Source organism: Gnatocerus cornutus, chromosome 1, assembly GCF_029298725.1.
Source record: "Gnatocerus cornutus isolate USDA-ARS CGAHR chromosome 1, icGnaCorn1.1, whole genome shotgun sequence".
NCBI classification, from domain to species: domain Eukaryota; kingdom Metazoa; phylum Arthropoda; class Insecta; order Coleoptera; family Tenebrionidae; genus Gnatocerus; species Gnatocerus cornutus.
Genome location: NC_142233.1, coordinates 35,012,610 through 35,035,534, shown reverse-complemented (window position 1 = coordinate 35,035,534; position 22,925 = coordinate 35,012,610). Strand labels below are relative to the sequence as shown.

The 22,925-nt window shown below is 38.0% G+C and overlaps 3 protein-coding genes across 15 annotated transcripts in view; 2 read left to right on the top strand and 1 right to left on the bottom strand.

Annotated features, from left to right (window-relative positions):
• Positions 1-825: 825 nt before the first annotated feature.
• Positions 826-3,335, top strand: Edc3 (Enhancer of mRNA-decapping protein 3). The gene is made up of 4 exons (XM_088030500.1): positions 826-1,223; positions 1,270-1,728; positions 2,239-2,538; positions 2,583-3,335. The coding sequence occupies exons 1-4, from the start codon at positions 1,072-1,074 to the stop codon at positions 3,055-3,057; spliced, it is 1,386 nt and encodes a 461-aa protein (XP_087886626.1). The 5' UTR covers positions 826-1,071; the 3' UTR covers positions 3,058-3,335.
• A 25-nt stretch (positions 3,336-3,360) lies between these two features.
• Positions 3,361-22,925, bottom strand: part of Trpm (transient receptor potential cation channel, subfamily M) — a 60,304-nt gene continuing 40,739 nt past the window's right edge. For 3 of the 13 annotated variants that reach the window (XM_088030354.1, XM_088030408.1, XM_088030361.1), the window contains 19 exons: positions 21,467-21,680; positions 21,262-21,421; positions 17,949-18,085; positions 17,740-17,896; positions 17,557-17,689; positions 16,878-17,507; positions 16,644-16,833; positions 16,387-16,598; positions 16,187-16,342; positions 16,072-16,110; positions 15,847-15,903; positions 15,357-15,560; positions 14,292-15,311; positions 13,871-14,246; positions 13,634-13,822; positions 13,344-13,406; positions 8,652-8,975; positions 4,729-4,998; positions 3,361-4,629 (listed from right to left, as the gene is read on the bottom strand). In XM_088030354.1, coding sequence (XP_087886480.1) covers positions 4,460-4,629; positions 4,729-4,998; positions 8,652-8,975; positions 13,344-13,406; positions 13,634-13,822; positions 13,871-14,246; positions 14,292-15,311; positions 15,357-15,560; positions 15,847-15,903; positions 16,072-16,110; positions 16,187-16,342; positions 16,387-16,598; positions 16,644-16,833; positions 16,878-17,507; positions 17,557-17,689; positions 17,740-17,896; positions 17,949-18,085; positions 21,262-21,421; positions 21,467-21,680 — 4,701 coding nt within the window. In that variant the 3' untranslated portion in view covers positions 3,361-4,459. Of the gene's footprint in view, positions 4,630-4,695; positions 4,999-8,651; positions 8,976-13,343; positions 13,407-13,621; positions 13,823-13,870; positions 14,247-14,291; positions 15,312-15,356; positions 15,561-15,846; positions 15,904-16,071; positions 16,111-16,180; positions 16,343-16,386; positions 16,599-16,643; positions 16,834-16,877; positions 17,508-17,556; positions 17,690-17,739; positions 17,897-17,948; positions 18,086-21,261; positions 21,422-21,466; positions 21,681-22,925 lie in introns of all 13 variants that reach the window. The other 10 variants (XM_088030375.1, XM_088030383.1, XM_088030434.1 and 7 more) reach the window with 9 other exon arrangements.
• LOC148182083 (uncharacterized) lies at positions 20,673-21,254 on the top strand. The gene has a single exon (XM_088049727.1). The coding sequence runs from the start codon at positions 20,673-20,675 to the stop codon at positions 21,252-21,254; it is 582 nt and encodes a 193-aa protein (XP_087905853.1).

The following is a 22,925-nucleotide window of genomic DNA, read 5'->3' as shown; positions in this document are numbered from 1 at the left end:
TTGCCAGACTTAATTAGCACGCTAAAATGACTAATTTCCCACAATTTTATTACTGAAGCAGTCAAATTATCAAAACTACAGAAGTTAATAGAAAATATTTAAAATTTTTGAGATTAATTCACCCCATGGTTGCACCCACAAACCATTGGTGTCCATTCTATCTCAGTTGCAACCTGGAAGAGGGCGCTCGCCCTACTTCTCGTTTACATTAATCTTTCCAATTGTATATAACTATCTGTAAATATTTTCAATAAACAAGTTGTTACTACCCATCAGCTTCAAGCCATGAATTTTCTCGAAAAACTCCAACTTTCAATTAATGGAAATTCTAAAAACGATTTCTTATGTAAAAAATCGCGAGAAAAACGATGACAAAAACTGTTTTTTTCTATCAGTCGTAGTTTTGACATATTGAGGATTAAAATTTAATTCCCGAAACTTTGAGCGCTTCTAATTAGTTATTTCTTGTCGTACGGCAAAAAATGGTACAGATTCAAATTCTGCACGAAATTCTGCGTAAAAAGAGTTCAATAAGTTAAGTTTGCTCCGTAAATAAGCGAGATATCTATCAAAAAGTAGACATCGATACATAGTTTTATACGAAAAAATTGGGCCTTATTCCCCAACATTTAATTGATTCGGAGATTTTATTGTAATAACCGAAAACAATAAAGTAAAAATGAAAGTTTTAAAATTTTAGACCGAAAGGGCCACTCCGCCCCTGTCTTTCGTGCACGTATGTTTTGGTTTTAGACAGAAACAGCACACCACGTACGTGACACAATTCCGCTGCACTTTTCCTGTAGTTGGACAAAGTGAGAGAGTGTTGACGTGCTTTTCATTCCAGTTTAGAAAACGGTCCGAAAATAGAAGACAGAAAACGGTGTTGGGCCCATTGTGCTTTCGCGTGTTTGAAAATATTTGAAAAAAATTGTTTACTTACACTATTTGTACGTAATCCATCGAAAACAGAAAAGAAAAACGTGAAATTAGCTGTGCAGTGTTTCCTAACCCCACTTCCTAGAAATTGAAGCAACCAGTTGTTTTGTGCTGTTAACATTTGTAAAGAAAATGGCACAGTGGGTTGGTTACATGGTTTCAATTAAATGCGGAGACGATGCGGCGTATCAAGGGGAGATAAGTGCGGCCACAACGGCCCAAATTACTTTGGCGAAGCCGTTCTGTAATGGCATTCCGTGTCCTCAGAACGCAGTCACCATAAGGTAACGACTTTTCGGTTGTCTTTGGTGTTTTATGGGGGTGTTTTAGGGCGAAGGACATTCAGGAATTGAAACTGATTGATAAGCAGTCCAGGTCCCCACAGCAGAGTAGTACGATTACAATCGCAAAGCCCATTGCAAAGCGAGTGGGGCGGACCCAGAGCACCTCAGATGCTACAAATTCTGCCATGAAGCACCTGAATATTAATGGATCTCACAACAAGTCTAAACCCATCGATATTGAACCCAAAAACAATTTTAGTTTTAATGACGGATCGTTCAAAAACGGGACCCCAAACAGGAGGGAGAAAACAAAGGGGAAGTGGTCCAAAGGCTGGAAAGACGAGGAATGTTTCGGTTCCCCTCTTGATCCCAAAATTAACAAAGATTTTGATTTTGAGAAGAATTTAGCTTTATTTGATAAACAAGCTATATGGGACGAGATTAATAACTCACAGAAACCGGACGTCATTCGCAACATTGAGAGCAAGAAGCCCTCTAAATACAGGTGAGGATCTCTTTTTTTCGTGGCCCTTTTTAACCCATTACTCTATATCTATATATGTAGTACAGCCAGTTTACATTTTTTTTAAGTACTTTAGAATTGTTTTTTCTGTGTGCTTTAATTTTTACCATAAACTACAGTCTTTTTGACTGTACATTAACATTTTTTTTCAAGCCCATATTTAATTTTTTCCCTGTAAAATCATATACTGAAAATGGGGTATTCTTTTCGATTTGGCTGAAACTTTTTCTACCCGATGAAAAACAGTTCTCAGATTTTTTTCAATTTTTTTTGCTCAATCCAAAAAAAGTTATGAATTTTTCCAAAAGTTCCTTTTTTATTTTCAAAAACTTCTTCAAAAAGTTACTTGTTGGAACGTTTTTTTTTTCAAAAATTTTGCGGCTATCGTCTCGGCCATTAAAAAAAGGCTCGGCCAAAAAAGAAACACTTTTTGGCCTTGGTACACAAATAACTATTCTGGTAGCGGGCGTTAATAGATCAAACGATTTCCAGGCATGACGAGAACGTCATTGCAACCACTCCTGCAGCGTATAGGCAGATCATTGTGCCTAAACAAGACTTCTGCGAGTACGTCACTGATGACGGTTTGATAATCCCGAGCATCCCGAGATCCCTGCGGAAAAAGCTCTGGGAAGTCGCCGACCAGGTGGGCTTGACTTGGGACAAACGCGTGGAACTCCTAGGGAGAGCAGCCTCGGAAATTTGCATTCAACTCCTGGGGGGCGGCCACCGGTTGAATCCCCACAACTCGCACCAGTTCCCCACCGTCGTGGTGCTATGTGGCCCCCATAAGTAAGTCCCCAAGCTCGCAAAACCCGACTTGACCTCCTTTGCAGGCAAGGCGCGATGGGCCTCAACGCCGCCCGCCAACTAGCAAGCCATGGAGTCCACACGATGGTCTACCTCGTCTCCTCCGAAGTGGCGGTGATAAAGAAGGAATTGGCGCTTTACATGCTCACGCGGAACAAAGTCGTTCACTCTGTGGCAAATTTGCCGAATTTTGCGGATTTGATCATCGTCGCGCTGTGCGAAGACACGGAAAACCCAAAGAGTTACCCCGATCTGTGTGATTGGGCTAATAGGAACAGAGCGCCGATTTTGGCTCTGGATCCTCCGTCCGTCGGGACGCCGGGAATAACGCCGAAATTCTCCTTATTACCCGTATTGCCTCTACCCCATACCCTCAAAAACGGGAAGCTGTATTTATGCAACTTGGGGTTCCCAGTGGAGGTTTTCTCGGAGGTTGGGATCAAGTACAAGTCGCCGTTTGGCCCGAAGTTTGTCATACCGTTGCATCCTAAAGATGACTAATTTGTTTTAACGCGGGAATTGTATTTACTAAACGGTCCAGTGCAGTAAGTATTTTATTTATCGAGATGACATTCCATGTTTTATCACTAATTTGACGCGAAAGTTGAAAAGATATATTTTTATTACGTACAACTTGGATGTAGTTTACATTTTTTAATAACTCCAAACTTGTGATATGGAAAATGGTGGATTTTTTGGATATTTATTTCATTTAAATACGAACAAGTTACTTTATCATTTCGTTGTAAAGCTCCTATAATAAAGTTGCATTTTGTCCAGTTTTTGTCTCACTAAAACACAATCTAACACCAGTTTCTTTATTTCCAGTGAGTTGGCAAACTAATACAATCTTGGTAACGTAATTACAGATGATATGTTGTTAAAAAATACAGTTTCAGTGTACAGAGATTAAAAACTTTTAATTATGTATTACTTTGGGGTTTACGCATTCTTACACAAATAGTTCTTATTTAGAGTTACATGAGACACAGAAGGATCCAAACCAAAAAGTATTGCTAGAATTTGAGCACTACATTTTGAGCTACTATTTACAATCTCGGTTAAAAAAGATCGGGGATTTGATTGTTTCATTCCATTATAAAATTACTCCCCATCTCTATATACAGAGGAAACAAAACTTTCCTAGACTAGCGCCCCACCGCAAATATAAACAATTTGGTCTCGCGCTAAGAAGAATTTTATATTTCAGGTGGAACTTTTGATATTGTCGATTCGTGAAACCTCAAAAAAATATCACAAGAAAGAAAGCACAGTTGACCCCAGCAGGAAACTTATCACAATGAAAAACAAATTCTACCTAAACTTTAGCAAAAATATGTTTGGTGTTTTTATTTTGGGGAGGTTAACACATTGCCCGGACTTATAAACAAGTCGGGACCGGGCTTTGTGTTGGCCCGATTAGAAATTTGAAATCTAAGGTCAACTAAGCACTATTACTAGCCAGGGGCGGCTCCAAACTTGCTCTGTTTTAGGTGGAGTGGAAATGACGAACCGCCTCTGGCCGTTACTACAATACGAATTTTATTAATGCAACTAAGCTAGTTGGATTTAATCTAAGGAACACAAATGCTACAGATCCTATCAAGTGCAAGTGCCGTCCGTTGCAATTCATAAATAAAACCATTGAATTATTGTTTACGTTATTAGGAAGATCGGGATTATCGCTACAATTAAAAAATGACATCGATTCACTTTTTCTTTGGCAAAGAAAACGAGGAACGGAAAACTTTACCTCTTATTTTAGTTCCTAGATTAAGGGATACGTCTATTTGGACACACTGTATATATCATTATAAAAACGTTAGGCAAATAGTAGAAAAGAAAGTGCGGTGATATGAATTCTGTGCGAGTCACAGAGGAGTGAAGAAAGACACCGAGAGATTTAACACATAGTCTCCGACTGCATGTGGAGACTGTTTTTTGAATCAGCCTTTTGGACTTCTCTTTGGATTGGTAGCTGCGACGAGTCTATAACTATCGAAGGTCTTTGAGGCATCGGCGGTTCGTTCAGAAGAGCTGTTGTCACTTCACTGGAGGCCGCTTGGTCGCCGTCTAAAACCGAATTGTGTTAGTACTGAATTATCATCACTTTTTGTCGTCGTGGAAAAAGTAGTGTACCTCACATTGATGCAAAACGATCGCGTCCTTTACCTAATTGCGATTGTCCATCGGCCTCCACAGCGCTCGCTCTTTGGAGAGGTCTCCCAGTGAGCCGAAACTCCCTAGTTTCGGCCACCACGCTGAGCAAGTCGGAGTTGACGGGGGTTTGGCCGCCGTCTTCCTCCTCCTCGTCGTAGCGGCGTTGGATGAGGTTCTCCATCACCATGTAATCGCACTCTTCGGCGCTTCGGAGGTGTTCTTTCTCGAAGTTTATGGCCATTTCGGGGTTGGACATCTCGGAGGGGTGGCGGCGGCGTTGAGCTAAGAAAACGAGTTTAGAGACTAGGAAGACTGAGAACCACCCCCGTACAGTTCGGCCTGATTTTTAGGTGCAATACTATTGGTCTACCACACTATTCACAGTTCGGCGGAAGAGAATTTTTTCGAAAAAAATTGCTCATGAAAACGAAAACGTGTTCTAGGGCACCTACTTTTTTTTAAAAAAAGTTAAATTTTAGATCATCGTAGGTTGAATTACTTTCATTTTGAAAAATGATGAAAATTTATGTATCAATATTTGAATTTTCCTTATTTTTTAAACTTTTGATGGTTTAGCTGTTTAAAATTCTAAAATTGACAACAGTATGTTTGCTGTGAAAAGCATTTATGTCATACAACTAACTCTAACACCAAGGCAGATGGATAATAAATTGCAATAACGTGGTTATCAAAAAATAATTTTGGTAATTTTAGTGCTAGGGCTATGAAATTTGGGTAAAATACAACTTTTGGGCCGTCAATTGACTCTATCAAATTGCAAAACTGTAGAGCAAAAGGCCTAATTTTAGAAATTGTTAAGGCGGAGCAAAAAATTTAGACACCTTTTATTTAAATTCGGAATGTTTTTATAATTTCAGTACATCGGCTACGAAACTTGGAAAAGTTACTACCTATGAGTTATGTACTAATTTTAATAAATAATAAAAGTCTAGAACGGAAGACACAGACTTTAAAAATTTTATAAAAACGAAGCAAAAATTTCCGACATCCACCATTAAAATTTCGGTAATTTTATTGCTTCAGCATGAACTTTGGGAAAACTACAACTTTTGAGCCGTGTATTAATTCTACCAAATTGCAAAATTGTAGAGCAAAAAACACAATATGTATTTGGAAATTTTAATTTTCAAGAGGAAGCAAAATGTTCTGACATTCACCACTAAAATTCGTAATTTTAGCAATTTACAGATAAATTTTAGCAAGTTACAGATGAAAATTGGGGAATTTTCTACTTTTCACTCGTATATTAACTTTAGCAAACTAGAAAATTGTTGAGAAAAAGGCGCACATTCTAGAGATTTTAACTATGTACACTAAACTGCAAAATTTACGCAAAATCAGCCTATTAATTTTAAAATGGGTTTAAAAAAATTATTGACAATTTACACCAACTTTAATTTGATAGAACATTTATAGGACAATCCGAAATTGCATATTAAACTTTTGCAATGCATTTAGAACTAAACAGTTTCATTAACTGATTTAACACAAATGTGACAAAAAATCGTTAAGTAAGACATCAGAAATGGCTGTAAACCACGAAGAATACAGAATTATTAACTATTTTTACCCTATTTTCTTATTAACTAGTAATTTTTATAAGTTTATATGGGTAATACTCATTCCATATTTAAAAATTTGAAAAAAATCTCCTAAAATATAAATTTTGACGTTTTTTTTTGTATATTCCTAAAAGTTAAAAATTAATTTGCGGATGTTTGTTCTTAAAAAGACGTTTTTTTCGATCATTGAAAATAATTTAGAATTTGTTTCAAACAATAATAATATTAATTTAATTCTTCGTCGGACTCTTTTTAATTTGTAATGCGTCTTTATCGCATGCTAATATTGCAACTTTTTGTATGTCTTCTCTATAAATATTTTAATTTCCCAGCGACGATTTTATTTTATTTGTTTTTTTTTTGAAATAAGACGAAGGAAAATCAAAAGTCTGACTGTTCAATTTAATCAATTTAGGTGTAAATTTACGATTTTCATCGATCTCTTTCCGGTCTTAAATCATAAAATTTTTCATGTTTCTTGAGACCAATTTTTGCGTTTTCGCCATTTGTTACTGCAATCTTCTAAGCTATGTTGCTCTAACATTTAATGGCATTGTTTGTAGAATAACATCGATTTTGAATGAATTTGAGGACTTCAAAAAAAACTTCAGAAATACAGTATTTTTTACAGCTGAAGCCTGAAGTTTGATATTAAAGTAGCTATTTTTTGAAAACTAGAGCTGATCTGTATATCAGACGCCCTGCATATCTGGAAACCCCTTTTACATCCTTGAGAAAAAAGTGCTGTTGCGCAGTGTTATCAAATTGCAAATTGCAGAGGGGATGAATTGGTGAGGGACCAATTGGGTAAACTGTCGGGGACAAACTGGTCGCATCTAATCCTTTTTCAAAAATTGACTTATCGGGACGTTTTTTTTTTCAAAATGTTTGTTTTCAGATGTACTTTTCAGAAAAAAATACAAAAAAAATTAAAATGATAAATTTAATAAAATTTTCGCCTTTTTGAGAAAAAACAGTATTTTCTCGAAGTTCGCCATTTTTATTTTCTCAAAAAAACTGAAAACAATTATTTTGCGATGATTCCCACATATTCCAGAGTGGGCTGATTTTTTTTCTATTTTTTTATTCAATTGAAAAATAAAAATTATTATTTTTTTTAAGGTGTACAGTAAAATTATTGCAATTACACGATTTTACAGGATTGTATATTTAATTTATAGTTTCATTCTTTCTTAACAACTAGGATTCAAATTTAATATATTAATTAGATCGGTAAGCTAGGGCATGACAGACTTATCTACAGCCAGTTTACTAGACCCACGCGAATATGTTTTATGTTATAAGTCTACGGCTCTTTAATAATGTGATTTGGTGCATTATTTTTAAAATCATTAAATGTTAATTACATAAATCCTAGTCATTATATTTGTAAAATGAAACTATAAATTAAGTTTATAACCCTGTAAAATCATTTAATTGCATTTATTTTATTGTATAAACAAAGCTTTTAAAAAAAATTAAAAACATTAAATGATTTTTTTTCAATTAATTTAAAAAAATCGGCCGACTCTCGGATACGTGGGAATAATCACAGAATTAATTAAAGTTTTTTTTGATAAAATAAAATAAAAAATAAAAAAAAAACCGCGAACTTCTAGAAAATAACGGTTTTTCTTAAAAAAAAAAAAAATTTATTGAATTTATCATCTTAAATTTTTTTGTATGTTTTTTCTGAAAAGTACATTTCAAAACAAAATTTAGAAAAAAAAACGTCCCAATAAGTTAAATTTTGAAAAAGTTAGTTATTTAAAAATATAAAAGTCTTTTTTTGGAAAAATTTATAACTTTTTTGGGTTGAGAACATAAATTTGAAAAAATTCTGAGAACTGTTTCTCAAAAAGATGAAAAACTTTCAGACAAATCGAAAAGGGTCGGGGATCAAAAGTGGTTGATTTGGTATGGAATATCCCATATACATATTAAAAAATATATATTTTTTAAAGTTTTTAATTTTGTGGCGCAGTGTAGTTTATTATTTTGGCAAGTACGTTACTGGAATTTTTTTACCGAGTTGTCTTAATTTTAGAGCTGTATGACATCAATGCTTTTCTCAGCAAATATTCCGTTGGCGATTATAGAATTTTAACCCGTTAAACCATCAAAAAATTTAAAAAAAAATGCAATTATTTAAACATAAATTTGCAAAATGTAAGTAATTCAACCAACGATGATTTAAAATTTCACTTCTTTTGAAAGAGAGGGTTGGTTTTCGTCTTCATGAGCAATTTTCTTCGAATAAAATCCTCTTCCGGCGAACCTTGCCCAGCGAAGCGACATGACTGAATGAAGGGGTTAGTCAAGCTGCGATTGCATCTCCCCCGGAGGACTTACTTGGCGGCGACTGGTCGGGCCGAGGCGGCGAGAGCAGCCGCGGCGACCTCGGAGGGCTGAGGAGGCCGCAGACCGTCTCAAGCTCGTCGGTGATGCTCGTATATTCCGTGTGCATGTGCATAAGAATGGCCGTACGATTGCTGCCACCGGCGGCCGGCGGTATGACTTTTATCCTCGGCTCCGTAAAAGTAACACTGCGCTCCAAGACGGGCCGCGTCGGATTGCTGGCGGTCGCAGGAGGATCGCTGCTTTCGGGTTCGGAGTGAGTTTGCGAGAGCTGTCTTTTGTTTAGACTGCGTTTGCTTCCATGAGACGATTCCTCTCCTAAGATAGCAAGGGATGGATTATAGACACCCCTTATCGACAAAACAGTTTGTGCAGAAGTGACTCAAGCAAAAATTACATTCAAATCGGCTTTGCATCTGTTACCTTCGTTTCCACCACGTGGCGCCTGGGGATTAAAATTGACAAAAATTACGCAAATTTAGATCCCCAGTTCGGTGCGAGAGATTGTTTAATCAACAAGCAAACAATGGAGCAACTGGAAGATCTCACGCCGCGTTTATTTGCACAATCTTGATTGCAGAAAGTCCGATGAAAAAATTTACTCGCACGCGTTACGTGGAAAACGAGTCAAGCAGTGAAGTATCTACGATTTTTTCATGCTAAAATTAGGAGCGATGTTTAATTTTACCACTTAGAGCCATTAGCAGCGTTTATTATTCTAAGTAATAACATAAATCGAACTTTGATTAGCCGATCAGTGTTAAACAGTTTCTAGGTCGCATGCAACAAGCGCTTCCTGCTAATAAGTAAATTTCAAGCCGCTCAATCGACGAGCGAAAAGTTTTTTGTTCATTTCAGTGGAAATTTGTTAGGAAAGTGTGAATCTCGCGTCAATAGATCACAAAGCAAAACACGTGCCGGTCAATGTTAAATTTAGTGCTCGAGCGGTGTCGTGGAAATTTAATTGATTTCGAAACACACGGGGCTGTTCGGGTAAAAATAGAAGAGAAATGATGAATTTATGGGGCGTTTTTTACGAGCCGGCACAGTTTTTGTTTAGTTTGGTTTTATTCTCGAAAATACAGTCAAATCGTCCAAGGTTTGGCGATTTTTCAGGACATTTCAAGGTTGAGAGTCTTTAGAACGTTTCTCATTAGAATCCTTCTGGCCTTATTCTCCACCAAAAACTCGTTTTTTCTACTTTTATTAGGAAACTCAAATGCGTTTCATAATATCGGCAATTATTAAGGGTAGTTTTAACCCAAATGTAATCAAATTTGGGGAAGTGGCGGATTTAGACCGACTCAGTAAGTGTCCCAAATTTCAAAATTATTGAGCAGTAACGACCAATTTGAGAAAATTTTATTTTTTGGATGAACCAAAAAATTCTGCAAAAAGTTAAGGGCTGTAACTCCTGTAATGTTAACGCCACAGCCACAAAATTTGGGAAAATTAATTATTTAGAGTTTCTTATTAAGTGTGTCAAATTTCAAAATTGTAAGTTAATCACAATCAAATTTGGATATTTTTTATTCTGAAGGTGAATCCAAAATTTCCAAAAATTTTTAATGAAGTTTGTAAGACTGGTAATTTTAACATCACAGCAATCAAATTTGGAGAGGTTACTAACTTTGATTTCTTTACTAATTACTAACAGTACTAAATTGCAAACTGATACGTAAACCATAAGAGACAATTATTTTTTTTTATTTTGAAAATAAACTGATAATTTCCAAAAAATGGGATTCAAGCTTAGAACTATGGTAATTTGTACGTGACGGCAATGAAATTTGGGGCAGTTACTAATCTAGATACATGCACTAACTGTGCCAAAATTCAAAATTTTAGTCCAAAAGCGACAGATTTTAGAAATTTTTATTTTTTGAGCGAACTGAAAATTGAGATTTTTTTTATTAATATTTGTAAAGTTGGTAATTGCAGTGCAACTACAATAAAATTTAGGGAGGTTACTAACTCCGACTTGTTTGCTAACAGTGCTAAATTTCAAAATTATGCGCAGGCCAAAAGAGACAAAATTTTAATTTTTCTTTTTTGAGGATGAACTGAAAATTGCCAAAAAATTAGATTCAAGCTTATAACTCTAGTAATTTTTACGTGACAACAACGAAATTTGGGTAGGTTACTAATCTAGACACACACACTAACTGTGCCAAAATTCAAAATCGTAGTCCAAAAGCGACAGATTTTAGAAATTTCAATTTTTTGGACGAACTGAAAACTGAGACTTTTTTTATACATGTTTGTAAAGTTGGTAATTGGAACCTCACTACAATCAAATTTTGGGAAGTAAGTTATTTGGGATGGCTCATTAACTGTGTTAAAATACATAATTGTAAGCCAAACAACAGAAATTGTGGAAATTTTATTCTGAAGATAAACCAGAAATTTCCAAAAAAAAGTTAGGATACCTAATTTAGGAAAAAAACAATTTGGAAACAAAAATTAAGCAAAAAACGTCACAGATACTGATTCTCAAATTCAAATTTTGATCATTTGTTACCAACCGAACCTGTCAAAAATCCCTAATCGATTTTTTTATTTTTGGTAAATATATATTTTCGTCGCAAAGTAGAAAAAATAGTATATTCCACTCTTTCAATAAGACGAAGCCTGATTTACACCCAAAACTCTACTTCACTGTTTTATTAGTTTACCGAAAGTTCATAAGCAGAATTTATTAAAAATTCATTTCATCTGGAAAACTCATATATTCCCAGTCGCGCCGGCTAAATAAACTTTGATTAAATATATTATTTATGAAGTCTCTACGAATTAAAAATTCGTTTTCAATAAAAAACAAGACGAGGATCACGATGTCATTTTTGGTAAATTTCCACCGCTCAATTAAGCAACATCGATCACTGCTTCTATAATCATAAGTCACCCCAAAAAAAAAAACAAAAGGAATTAACTCCGGCCTTGTGTTTTATTAGCGAAAAAATTCATTTCTCTTACCGGAACTCTGAACAATAAAAAGTGTGAGCTACACGTGTGTAAATAAACTGACTCATCAGCCACATCCTATTAGAGTCCGTTTATAATATATCTCATTATGCTCATCATTTGTTCTAAAAATAAGCGATTTAGACAGTTTATGTTCATTTTTCATATACGGAACTAGAGCGGCTGAGTAAATTAAGTTAGTCGGGTATTTTTTCAGTACAAGTTCAAGTTTAAACACACCAAACTAATTTTAGTGAACAGCAATGACTACTAGTAAGGCCTCTTCAGAACACAACACTTCTTCTCAGAGATTTTTATTCCGATGAAACTCTTCTCTTTCACTAACTTGTTACATTGCTTTTTTTGAAATGTTGGTTTAATTGAATTCAGCAAATCGCAAATTAAAATATGTAAAATAAGCCTCCACAACGAAAAAGGAACTTGTGCTAAGAACCACTTTTCCGCGTTTTTCAAATATAGTTTGTCGTGTGGCCGTAAAGCACAAAACGATGTAAAATGTTAAATGCGCATGCGGTTTCATTTCGGCGCCATTTCAACCCTGTTTCCACAACCCTCTGGTTCATTCTATCCAACTGTCCAGCAATCTAACAACGGTCGAAGTTACGTGGTTGTATAAACGAAAGCCCGAATCCAAACCTATTAGATAAAGGCCTTTAACTGACTCGTGTAATTTTTTTATATCCATTTAGTGTTTTGTGGGGACAAATATGGTCGAAGGTACGTATAAAATAATAACAGTGGTGCAAAAAAAATGGCCTCTACGACCAATTTTGGTGAATTTTGATTAGTGCCTTGAATTCGAATATCAACAAGATTTCGAAACAAAAATTTTTTAGCTCAAAAAATAATTGAGGCAAGATGAAAAAACGGTAGCCAATCCCGAAGCTGAACCGAATTTGAAAATTGGTAACTATGGACACATACTATCCACCCATTGGTCCGATGAACATTACACTCTCGTTGCCTAGGATATTTTACTCCATCTCTAGAATAAGCTTCCGGGATTGGTTGTTATTTTTGTATCCTTTCTCGAATATTATTAAAATTAATCAATTTTAGATTTGAAATTTACCATCTGTATTGCTGTCGGCACCCACCCTTGCTCTCTGACACGCGAGTTCTGGGACAGCCTGTATTTTTCAAAATTCACATAAACGTATTTTCAAAACAACCAGACAGTAGCATCACGTCTTGTAAAAAATATGACTTTTGGGTGGTGCAAGGATTGAAAAATTGCTCGAAAAATAAAGGTCTCGAAAGATTTTGTTCGACATCTCCTTATTTTTATTACTTTCTTGTCAAACGCGGCTACCCTCTTTGACCAGAGACACTCCTCTCATAAAACTGGCTTTTCTTAGGGAAATTTGCAACAATAAAACAGCTCCATCAGAGTGGCAGACAGGTAGTGGACAAGGGAACGACCATAAAAGGGTCATAAAAATATTTAAACGTTAATTGTAGAAGGATTATTAATTTTCGCTCTGCCTTACAATAATTGTATGTTTTGCAGCGCAGATGCTGTTTCGAGGGAAGTGGCATTGGAAACCGACACCAGTACAGAATAATGCCTAAATAAAATATATTTTTCTTTCAATTTTCTTGCGATTTATTAACCTTTTTCCTAAAACTTTAAAAACGTGTTGTGTTCTGAAGGGGCCTTAACAGTAGCATAAAGCACATCGAGTGGTAACTAAAACATACCCTCTGTCCTGTAATAGTGGTCGAAAAATAGGCTTTGTGGTGAAATTGGCAGTTTTTCGCATGCTGACAGAAAGATACAAAAGCGGTTAGATAATACGCGCAGTAAGTAGAAGCGCTGTGAATGAAGCAATTAGTGATTAAAAGCAGATACTCCCAGAAGAAAACCCCCGTGATTTGGTGTCATTTTTTGTGTGATCCCACATGAAACGTACCAAACAACTGTCTCCTTTTAAAAACTACCCTTACGAAATTAAATGATTTAATCTCATTAAACTGACTTGTTTTCTCACCATTCCCCCCGTCCGAGCCGCGCCGCCCCGTCCCCGTCGAATCCTTCCGTCTTTGTATCGCCCAGTTCCTCAAAACTTCTAAACTCAGAGCCCCCAAATCATCGGCGGAAACTTCAGCTGATTCGTTTGAAGTTTTCGAGTCGGTGCTTCTGGTTCTCTGTCGTTCAAGCGTCAGGGGTTGTTGACTCTCTGTAAACAAACTTTTACGTCTCGTATCGTCACCAGTTTCCTTCTCACCTGATTTGGGAATGATGTCCAAGTCTTCGTTGCATTCGTCCTCCTCGTCGTAGCGATATTCGATGTGTTGGCCGTGGTCGAAAATGTAGGCGTCGGGACGCACTTCAGTGAGCGATCGAACAATCGGCTTCCGCTTCGTTGGTTTAGGGAGTTCTTCTAATAAAGGCTCCACGGGCTCGCTGACGGTGTGCTCACGGACGAACGCGGTGTCGAACGATTGCGCGGCAGTTGGGGGTTGACTTTCGATGGACGATCGGATTTTGTCCAGGTCGTTGGAGACTTCCTGCATTTGCTCGACCAAGCGCCGGCATCTGATCTCTAAATTCTGAAGAGCGGTGGTGTGGATGTTCTCTTTCGTATTAATATCTTCAACTTTCTAAAAGAGAGTGATAATCCAGAGGCGAAACTTCTTTGAACTCACCTGGGTGAGGTGCTCGATGCGCTCCGTCGTAACTTTAATACGTTCTTCGGTGGACTGCTGCAACTTGTACTCTTGCTCGGCGAAGTAGCCTTCCACGCAATCCTCCTCGAAGTCGTAGAGCCGCTCCATCTCATCCCTGTCCAAGAAGAGCTTCAATCCATTGTCGTAACTCTCTTCTTTCCCTTCCATCTTCCGCCTCACATACTTAAAAAGTAAGTAAATATGACAGAAGATGATGAATGGAGGAGGAAGCAGCGGCTTCTGCTCGTACTCCATCACCACAGTAAACCTCTGGAACATCCAAACTTGGTGCGCCACCGCGTTGACTTCATTGAAGATGTTGTTGAAGACAGCAATGAGAAGATTAATGAGTAAAATATTCGCGACCAACAGATAAATGGACATGATAAGCGGCGAAACCCACCGCCCGGTCAGACATTCTTCGTCCTCTCCATCCCCACAAGGCGGGTCGATTTTATCCGCATATACTTCACCGTACAACATAAAGTACGGCTCGAGGAAAACATCTCTGGCGATGCTCCAATCCGCTTCGTGGTTGGGAAAAAGGATGGCCTGTCTAGACACCCCGTAGCTCATGAGGACTATCAACAAGAGAACGACGAAGTAGATCATGTTCTTGACCATCTTCCCCATCATGGTCACCAGAGGACCCAGATATTTGTTCACGCTGAGGATGTTCAAAATGTGGAGATACCAATAGATGCTGTTGACGCAATAGCAGACTCTGCCAACTTCAAACGTGCTTTGTCGGAATCGAAGAGCAAGTCCGATGAGGAAGAAGAGCACCGCGGCCATGTCGCAGGGGTTCCACAGATTCCAGCACCACACCGCGAGCTTTTGCTTGATTCCTACAGGCTCCGAAGAGAACAACTCGCGGAGCTTCTCGCAACCAAAGGTGCATAAGAACGCGATGGCCAACCACTCCTGCCAGGAGGGCGTCTCGTCCATCTTGACCAAGATAATATAGCTGAACATGATCAAGAAGATCAGATACGCGAGCTGAAAGAAGTAGTTAAGCGGGGACTCAGCCTCACGGGTTCTTACAGAATTGGCCCAGAATTTCGTAATGGGGGCGGTGTAGAACTCGTACAACTTCTTACTGAACTTCAGCTCGCGGTTCCTGGGGACTTTATCGTAGTGGATGTCGGTGAAGAAAACGTGGTACTTGTTCTCTTCGGGGTCCGACAGGACTTTCCCATTTTCCTGGACGACGGTTTCCCGGCGGATGAAATTTTCGGTGAGCAAGGCCTATAAGAGATACCGCCACGTTTAGACAATTATTTGGGCTATGGACAAATTCTGGAATAACGAGAAAAGCGGAAAAGACGGCAAGCGGAGACAGAACAAGGTGTTGATTTAATTTGATTTGTGGCGCAGGCAAGAACAGCACAGATAAAGAAGGGAACGGAGAACGAAAGAAGAGTTTTCCTTCGCTCTGTCAATTTTATTTGCTCTCTGGTGGCGGTGTAAGAGATGTAAATGTGTAGAATGTGAAAGATTAGTCACAACAACAACACTTTTGTTTATTCGCTACCTTTACACCTTGAGGATTTGCAGACTTGCTTCTCATACTCAAACTTCGAGTGCGTTTCTATAATAAATAATAAACCAAAGCAAATTAAGACAGACCATTGTGAATTTAAGAAAGAAAGTATTTACAATGGCGGTTTAGAAGTCAGAGTTTATATACAGTGAACCGAAAAAGTGTAATCCGCAGTTTAGTGCATCTTAACCAGTGCAAAAAACACAATTTGCTTACTTTTGGGTTAAATTCTATATAATTTCGTACCACTTTACGCTATAAACAAACAATTCGTTAGCACGTCATCGTCAGCGATCTAAAAACAACACGAAACAAAAATACTAACACTTACTTCCCCGTCTACTATCTTGTCCGAATCGGATTTGTCGTCGTCTTCATTCTCCAGCTCCATGTGCTCTTCGGTGGTCTGCGGCATCAGCTGGAGCTCCTCCTTTGACTTAAACTCCAATTTAAGAATGTACGGCGGGAATAAAAGTCCCATGATGACCTAAACACAGAGTGACTACATCGTTCGTTACAACCCTGCAGTACCTTCAAGTTTGTGTTTTTTCTGGTACGAAGCCCGCCCATCCATAAATCCGCGAGGATAATCTGCGAACACGGGTGGGCTAAAAGAGCTCGATGGTTCGCGGCCACCGCTAGACTTAGACAGGTTTGGCCGGACCAGTTCTGGAGTTCGCAAGTGAGGAGTTGTTGGGTTTGGTCGTCGTCTTGGCGGTAGCAATAGTCCAGCACCTCCAAAGCTAAAAAAATGATGAAGGAAGGATCCAATCTCCTGGGCTACTAACCTATATTCTCGAACTCTTTTCCGTAAGAGCGCAGTTCTTCGTAGATTTCCGTCTCCATGTCGTCCTCGGCGGCCTCGTGCGCCATGGCTTTGTACAGTTTGCACCCCACGAGAGCCTTGGCGAGGGCTTCTTCGCCGTGTTGCCACATTAACAGTGCCATTTTATGTCTTTTCATTAACACAGCCCATATCTTAAAATTCGTTTTAGCAGGTGGTTGGATGAGGGGCAACTCACCAATAGCTCGTTGAAAGGATAATCGAAAAGACAGGGATTCGCGTTGGATGGCAGCGCCTGAGCCAACAAGCTCATGGCATTACCATACTGCTTCACAAACGAAGTAGAATTTCGTTGCATGTTCTGCCCCTTGTTCATCACTTTGGCGTAAATAGGCCTAAATTTCCTCCTCGTGTAAAACGCCCTGTAGGCGCCCCCCATCAATTTATTGATCACCAACCCAATATCGTGCAAAGTATAAATATAACCTGCTGGAATGTGAGGTCGCACGTCCCTCAGGATGTACCGCAAGGTATTACTAGGCCCTTCCTTGGAGTTGTATAGATTTTCCAATCGCGGGATGGTTAAAAATTTCCGCATGCTAACCCCATTCTCTAATAAAAGCTTCACGAAATCGCAGCGGTCGTGCTCCAGGGCTTTGATCATCGCGTCTTCGAGGGCCCCGCGCGGCCATTCTTGACCATAAACAAAAATCTCCGAGCGCGCGATGTCTGCGCGGTTCCATGTAAGAGCCAAACTGAGTTGTTCAGTGGGAGAAAGATGTTGCGATTTGAACAAAGCAGTTAAAATCGTTTGGTCAAGCTCTTGCGGTTTTTGATCGTACTTATCAGCTATCCGAAAAACAGTTATCTGGAAGCAAATATTTATGAATTTCCTCTGGCTAAGAAACAATATTTACCAGATTTTTATTCTCGACGCACTGCATGAGTTCCCCCCATAGACATTCAGCCAAGTCGCGGTTCACTTCAAATGCCCTTGTAATCGTAGCTAAAATGTAATCTCGCATCGACTTCAACACCGACAATTCATACCTTAAAAGGATCACAATTAGGTTAAAAAGCGACGAGAATGGTAGCGTTACTTGCACATGAAGGCAATTAAATCGGCGGCTCGCCCTGACCCATCGCATACCACGATGGGCACAGGAGGATCGTCGGTGACGTATTCTAAAACAGCCCTGATAGTATTGGTACCCCCTTCTATTACTAAACATACTATAGGTATGGGACTTTGGGTAACTAAAAAAAAAACAAATTCACGTCTTGCCAAGGGGGTTTAAGTGGTACTTACATGGATATAGTCTCTGTTTTGATATGTGTTTTTCCAGTCTTCGCCGCAAGACTATTTCCGCACCGTATTTTCCGATAGTCCCATTATCGACTAGTAGGAAATAAGCGTGTCTACTGTTTAAAGCTGCAAACTTGGACCTGAAAGGCGATTTTAGCATTTAACGCTATTAATTACGCACTAAAATTTAAATTCGGCTAGGGACTTCATTATGCGAGGTTGGCAACATTGTCCGGACACACTAGATCTAAGCAGAGATATTTACAAACGGAGTGATTAAAAAACTATAAAAACTAACGAAGAAATGCGATGTCGACTGTTTCTGTGTTCTCAAAGTGGTCTCCAGTGTTCACTGCTCATAGCGAAGTGTTTTTTTTTTCGTTTTGGTTTCGCAATTCGACGTTTTTATTAGCCAACAAACCCTGAAAGGCGATTTTACATTTAACGTTACTAATTACGCACTGAAATTTAAATTCGGCTAGGGACTTCATTATGCGAAGTTGGCGACATTGTCCGGACCCACTAGATTCAAAGCGGGCGCTGCCAATTGTTCGAAAACAGACGCAATTACAGACGGTGTGTTCTTGTGTTAAAATCAATGAAAAAACGCGATGTTGGACTGTTTCTGTGTTCTCAAAGTGTTCTCCAGTGTTGACTGAGCAACAAAGGTGAGCGATCTTTTGGAATATTTCAAAGATTATACTTTTTTACTTAAAATAGAGCTCATTGCTATCAGTCGACTCTCCTGTGTATATAAATTTTTAACTTTTTGGGTGTAACCAAGCTTTTAATTCTTTAGGAAGAAAATTAACTAACACTAACACGTTTAACATTCTAAAGTAGTTAAAAAATATTAAAAAAAAAACTCAAAAAAGATATTTAAAAAAGGATTTAATAAGTTTTAGCAACTTTGCGCAGGACGATTACAGTATATCCGGTGAGAGATTGGGAGATTTCGACAGTTGACATATAGGTTGGCAGCAAATTATGCTACAAAATACACTAAAAACACTAAATTCCTACGCAAAATGGGTTGACAGAGTTGTCAGTACCTGGGGTTATTCTGTTATTTTAAATTTCGCGCGTATGGTACACTTTTTATTGCGTAGATTTTTAGTGACTTTTCTGTCATTCAAACTCAAAGGGATCAATTTCAAGTTATTTAGCGACGTCGCTAAAGGTGCCTGCGATGTAGCAACTAAACAGCGACGTCGCAAACGACTTGAAATTGACCCCTATAGCTTCTAAATTACGCATTGCTAAGTTGCGTCAAGGTCAAACGCTTTTGCTACCAAGTGCTACCGATTAAAATTACTACATAGGAGCTCTCAACTTTACTTTTTATTGAGTCGACCTTTAGTAATAAGCTCTATACGTCATTTTTCCTGCAGAGAATTTATCGATTTACACAGGAGCAATTTTAAACATCAGCAGGATTTGAAAAGTATAAATTAGTTCATCGAATTTAATGACTAGAGTTCGGACAAAATATTCGGTTATCGCTTAGATCACCCTCACTCTTTCCCACTATTGTCTTGCTCCGCCTAGATCTCCCTATCACAATTAGGTATTGATAAGGTGGGGGTTCGATCGCGCTGTGATGTGCCCAGGACCGAATTAGGCTGAATATTTTGTCCGAACTCTATTAATGACATTTGAAAAATTTATCGATCAGCGTTTTTGCATAGAGTAGATTGTTTCTACATAATGCATAATCCCAAAGTTCTGTTTATTTTTGTGAGATTAAATTCAAACTACGTCGAAACTTGTTGAGCTCATATAATTTCACAAAGTCCAAAGAAGTTCGGCTAATAACTTTACTAGACAGCAAATTTTGGGAATCGCAAAAATGGTGGAGGCGCCAGGTCGAATGTCCTGAAAATCTTTGCACGTTTTTAAAAACAAGCATCTCTATTAGTTTCTTGCTGTTTTAATTTCCACATAATCCAATTAAATAAAATTAGTTCTAAGAGCATTGCTAATTTAATTATCTCCGGCTCTGCTTGGGATCAACGAGCTTTTTTTATTTCGTACAACACAGTGTTAACCTAAGCTTATTCTTACAAATAATTTCAACAACTTGTGCAACTTTGTTATTGCTCCTCCAACAGGAGCACACAAGAGAAATTATCTATTCTCCGTAATGAGCAAAGTTGTAAACAACACCAATAAAAGTAAAAGCTCTGAATCGAAAAGTCAGATCTGTTTTATTATTCCAAACACGGAGAGTTTTTAGAGCGAAGCATTGCGATATAGCAACTTTGACAAATATGAATAAATAAGGAGGTGAATGTAAAATGGAGCGAGAGAATCAAAGACAACGGAAAAGTAGGTTATACTGCCATTTGGTAGATTGGAAAATTTTACAGAGCAAACAGTGTAACTACAATTCTAAAATATTTAACACGACCACACGCAATTCCTCATTTAACATAACGTGGAGGTATTTATGCTACAGGGCGATTTTATGAGTTAATCAAGGTAAAAGCCGTTTGATCGTTACCGAGTCCCGGGAGAAAGAATTTGCGTTTAACTTCTCAAACGACTGTTTAATAATCGCCGCACTTTTTATTCCCAATTCCGGTGACGGAACGTCAAATTGTAAAATGTCGCGACTCTGACAGCACCCATTCCGCCTCCGCCTTCAAAATTCCCGTTATGCATCGCTTCACCACCAAACTCCTCTTCCGAACCGTTCGCAACTTTTCAAAATCAGTCCGCCTTCCGATGACACGCAGCATCTGCACTTCTGGGGCAACAAAGCAAGTGCCCAAAACCCCCGAATTGATTTACATGCCTCACATTTTCCGTTGGATCAAATCAAAGATCGGCTTCACCTACTTGAAGAAGTGGTGGGATCCCGAGTTTTCCGAAGGAGCTTTTATCTATGGAACGACTAAAGCCGTGTGTAGAATAACAGAGATAATCAGCAGCGGCAAAACCGATGAATTGAGCGGTTTAATGACCGTCTCTGCTCGAATGAAACTCGAAGACGACATTCATTATCGTTTAACCTCTGCTCAGAAGCGATTGATTCTGATTAAACCCGAAGACATCAAAATCTTCGTTCCTGTCGGAGTGACGTTCAACAAAGACGGCCCCCGAATGTTGTGCAAAGTCGGTTTGAGAGTCCTCGCTTTGAAATGGCACGAAGTCGCCAGTGAGAGTTACAAATTGGTTTTGGTTGCTCTGCAGACGGAGTTTTCGCGGGATTACACGGAAGATGCTCCTCCAGAGTGGAACATAAGTGCGTTTTCGATCTTGGAGTGTACTTTGTTATCAGAAGCGACGGCTAGCAGATCAAACTGAGACTTACCGAGGCGATGATATCGAGTGATATGGCACTTCCGTGTTATGACCTATGAGCTCCTGATTGTTTTCCACGATTCCCCAGGGCGCGATTCCCAAGGTGTTCACCCGGCCAGTTCGTTGGGAGCGTTCGAGCAACAAAGCGTCTCCTATATGTTTCGTTACACCTAAACACAGAGAGTTACACTTGAAATAAATCAGCTTGGAAATACCAGTGTTTGTGCCTCCAGTGAAGATCCAAGCGCCCGTGGACCGCGCCGCTTTCAATAGGCCTTTGCGTAAAACTTTCTTCAGTTTTGGTTGTAATTCGAAGTTGGCTTTCCCTCCCTGGATGGAAATGAGCAGTTTAGGAAGTTCCAAGTTCCATTCTCGCGTAATAAGCTGCATAAGATGTTCCGGCTTCGTATCGTGCGCCACTCGGATGTACTATAAAAATTTAATACAACTTTATAACTCTCGGCACTCAAAATTGCATGGGATAATTACCACCCCATTACCACAAAAGGTCAAGTTAACCCTCGCGTGATTCGCCTACTTTTTTCCACCGCTATTTATCATAGAAATAAAATCTACATCGATTCGTTGTTAGCAGCGACACAAATTGAAATTATTTTTCTATTGTAATGCATGGGAAATGAGACCACCATTAGGGTTTTGAAGGACGAAATTACCGAATTTTGAATTATTTAGTGCTGGCAAACAAAACTCTACCCTGTGGAAGCGTCCCGAATATTGTAGGCGTTAAAATTCAATGAGAAATGATTTCAATCCGACACTGCGCCAAGGAGAATATAAATAGAGAACAATGAAAGCTCGATTCTGCATATTTTTCTAGCGGTTTAAAATAAATCTACCTGTGCGTTTTCGTTAACATTGGAAAAGACGTCAGAACCGAAATAATGGGACATTTTACGTTATACACTCCACATAATTGTTCTTAAATTAGACAAAATTTTCTAGTTATAAACTTCCCTGAAACGATTATATGCTGTACACCAAAAACCAGATATTTGCAAATTTTTTATATTAAAATTCGTGTTTTTGTTAGTTTTTAAGTAATGTCTATAAAATTTGGGGAGGTTAACTCTTCTAAAGTGTTCATTAACTGTGCCGAAGTGCAAGCTTTTAAAACAAAAAATAAAGATTTTAGAACATTTTATTTTGGGACCAACGAAATATTTTCTTTTTGTTAATAAAATTCGTATTTTTGTTAATTTTTTAGTAATGACAATAAAATTTGGAGAGGTTACTACTTCTAAAGTGTTCATTATCTGTGCCAAAGTGCAAAATTTTAGAACAAAAATAGAGAATTTAAAATTTTTTTTTAGTACGGATCAAATATTTTCAACTTTTTGTAATTAAAATTCTTATTTGCGTTATGACAATGAAATTTGAGGATGTTACTACCTCTAAGTTATGACCGTGAAATTTGGAAAGGTTACTTTTTTTAAGTATTCATTAACTAACTGTGCCAAAGTACAAAATTTAGAACATTAGAACAAGAATTAGAGGTTTTAGGTTTTTTTTTCAATTTTTTTTGTTTTTATTTATTTTTGTTAGTTTTTAAGTTATGACAATTAAATTTGGGGAGATTACTATTTTTAAAATGTGCAAAATTTTAGATCAAGAAATAGAGATTTTAGGAAATTTTATTTTAGAATGAACTAAATA

Bases quoted from the DNA above. Each gene is read 5' to 3' on its own strand.
- Edc3 (XM_088030500.1), top strand. From the start codon at position 1,072: ATGGCACAGTGGGTTGGTTACATGGTTTCAATTAAATGCGGAGACGAT. The intron at 1,224-1,269 runs GTAACGACTTTT...GGGGTGTTTTAG, and splicing joins CAGAACGCAGTCACCATAAG to GGCGAAGGACATTCAGGAAT. The intron at 2,539-2,582 runs GTAAGTCCCCAA...CCTCCTTTGCAG, and splicing joins GTGCTATGTGGCCCCCATAA to GCAAGGCGCGATGGGCCTCA.
- LOC148182083 (XM_088049727.1), top strand. From the start codon at position 20,673: ATGACACGCAGCATCTGCACTTCTGGGGCAACAAAGCAAGTGCCCAAA.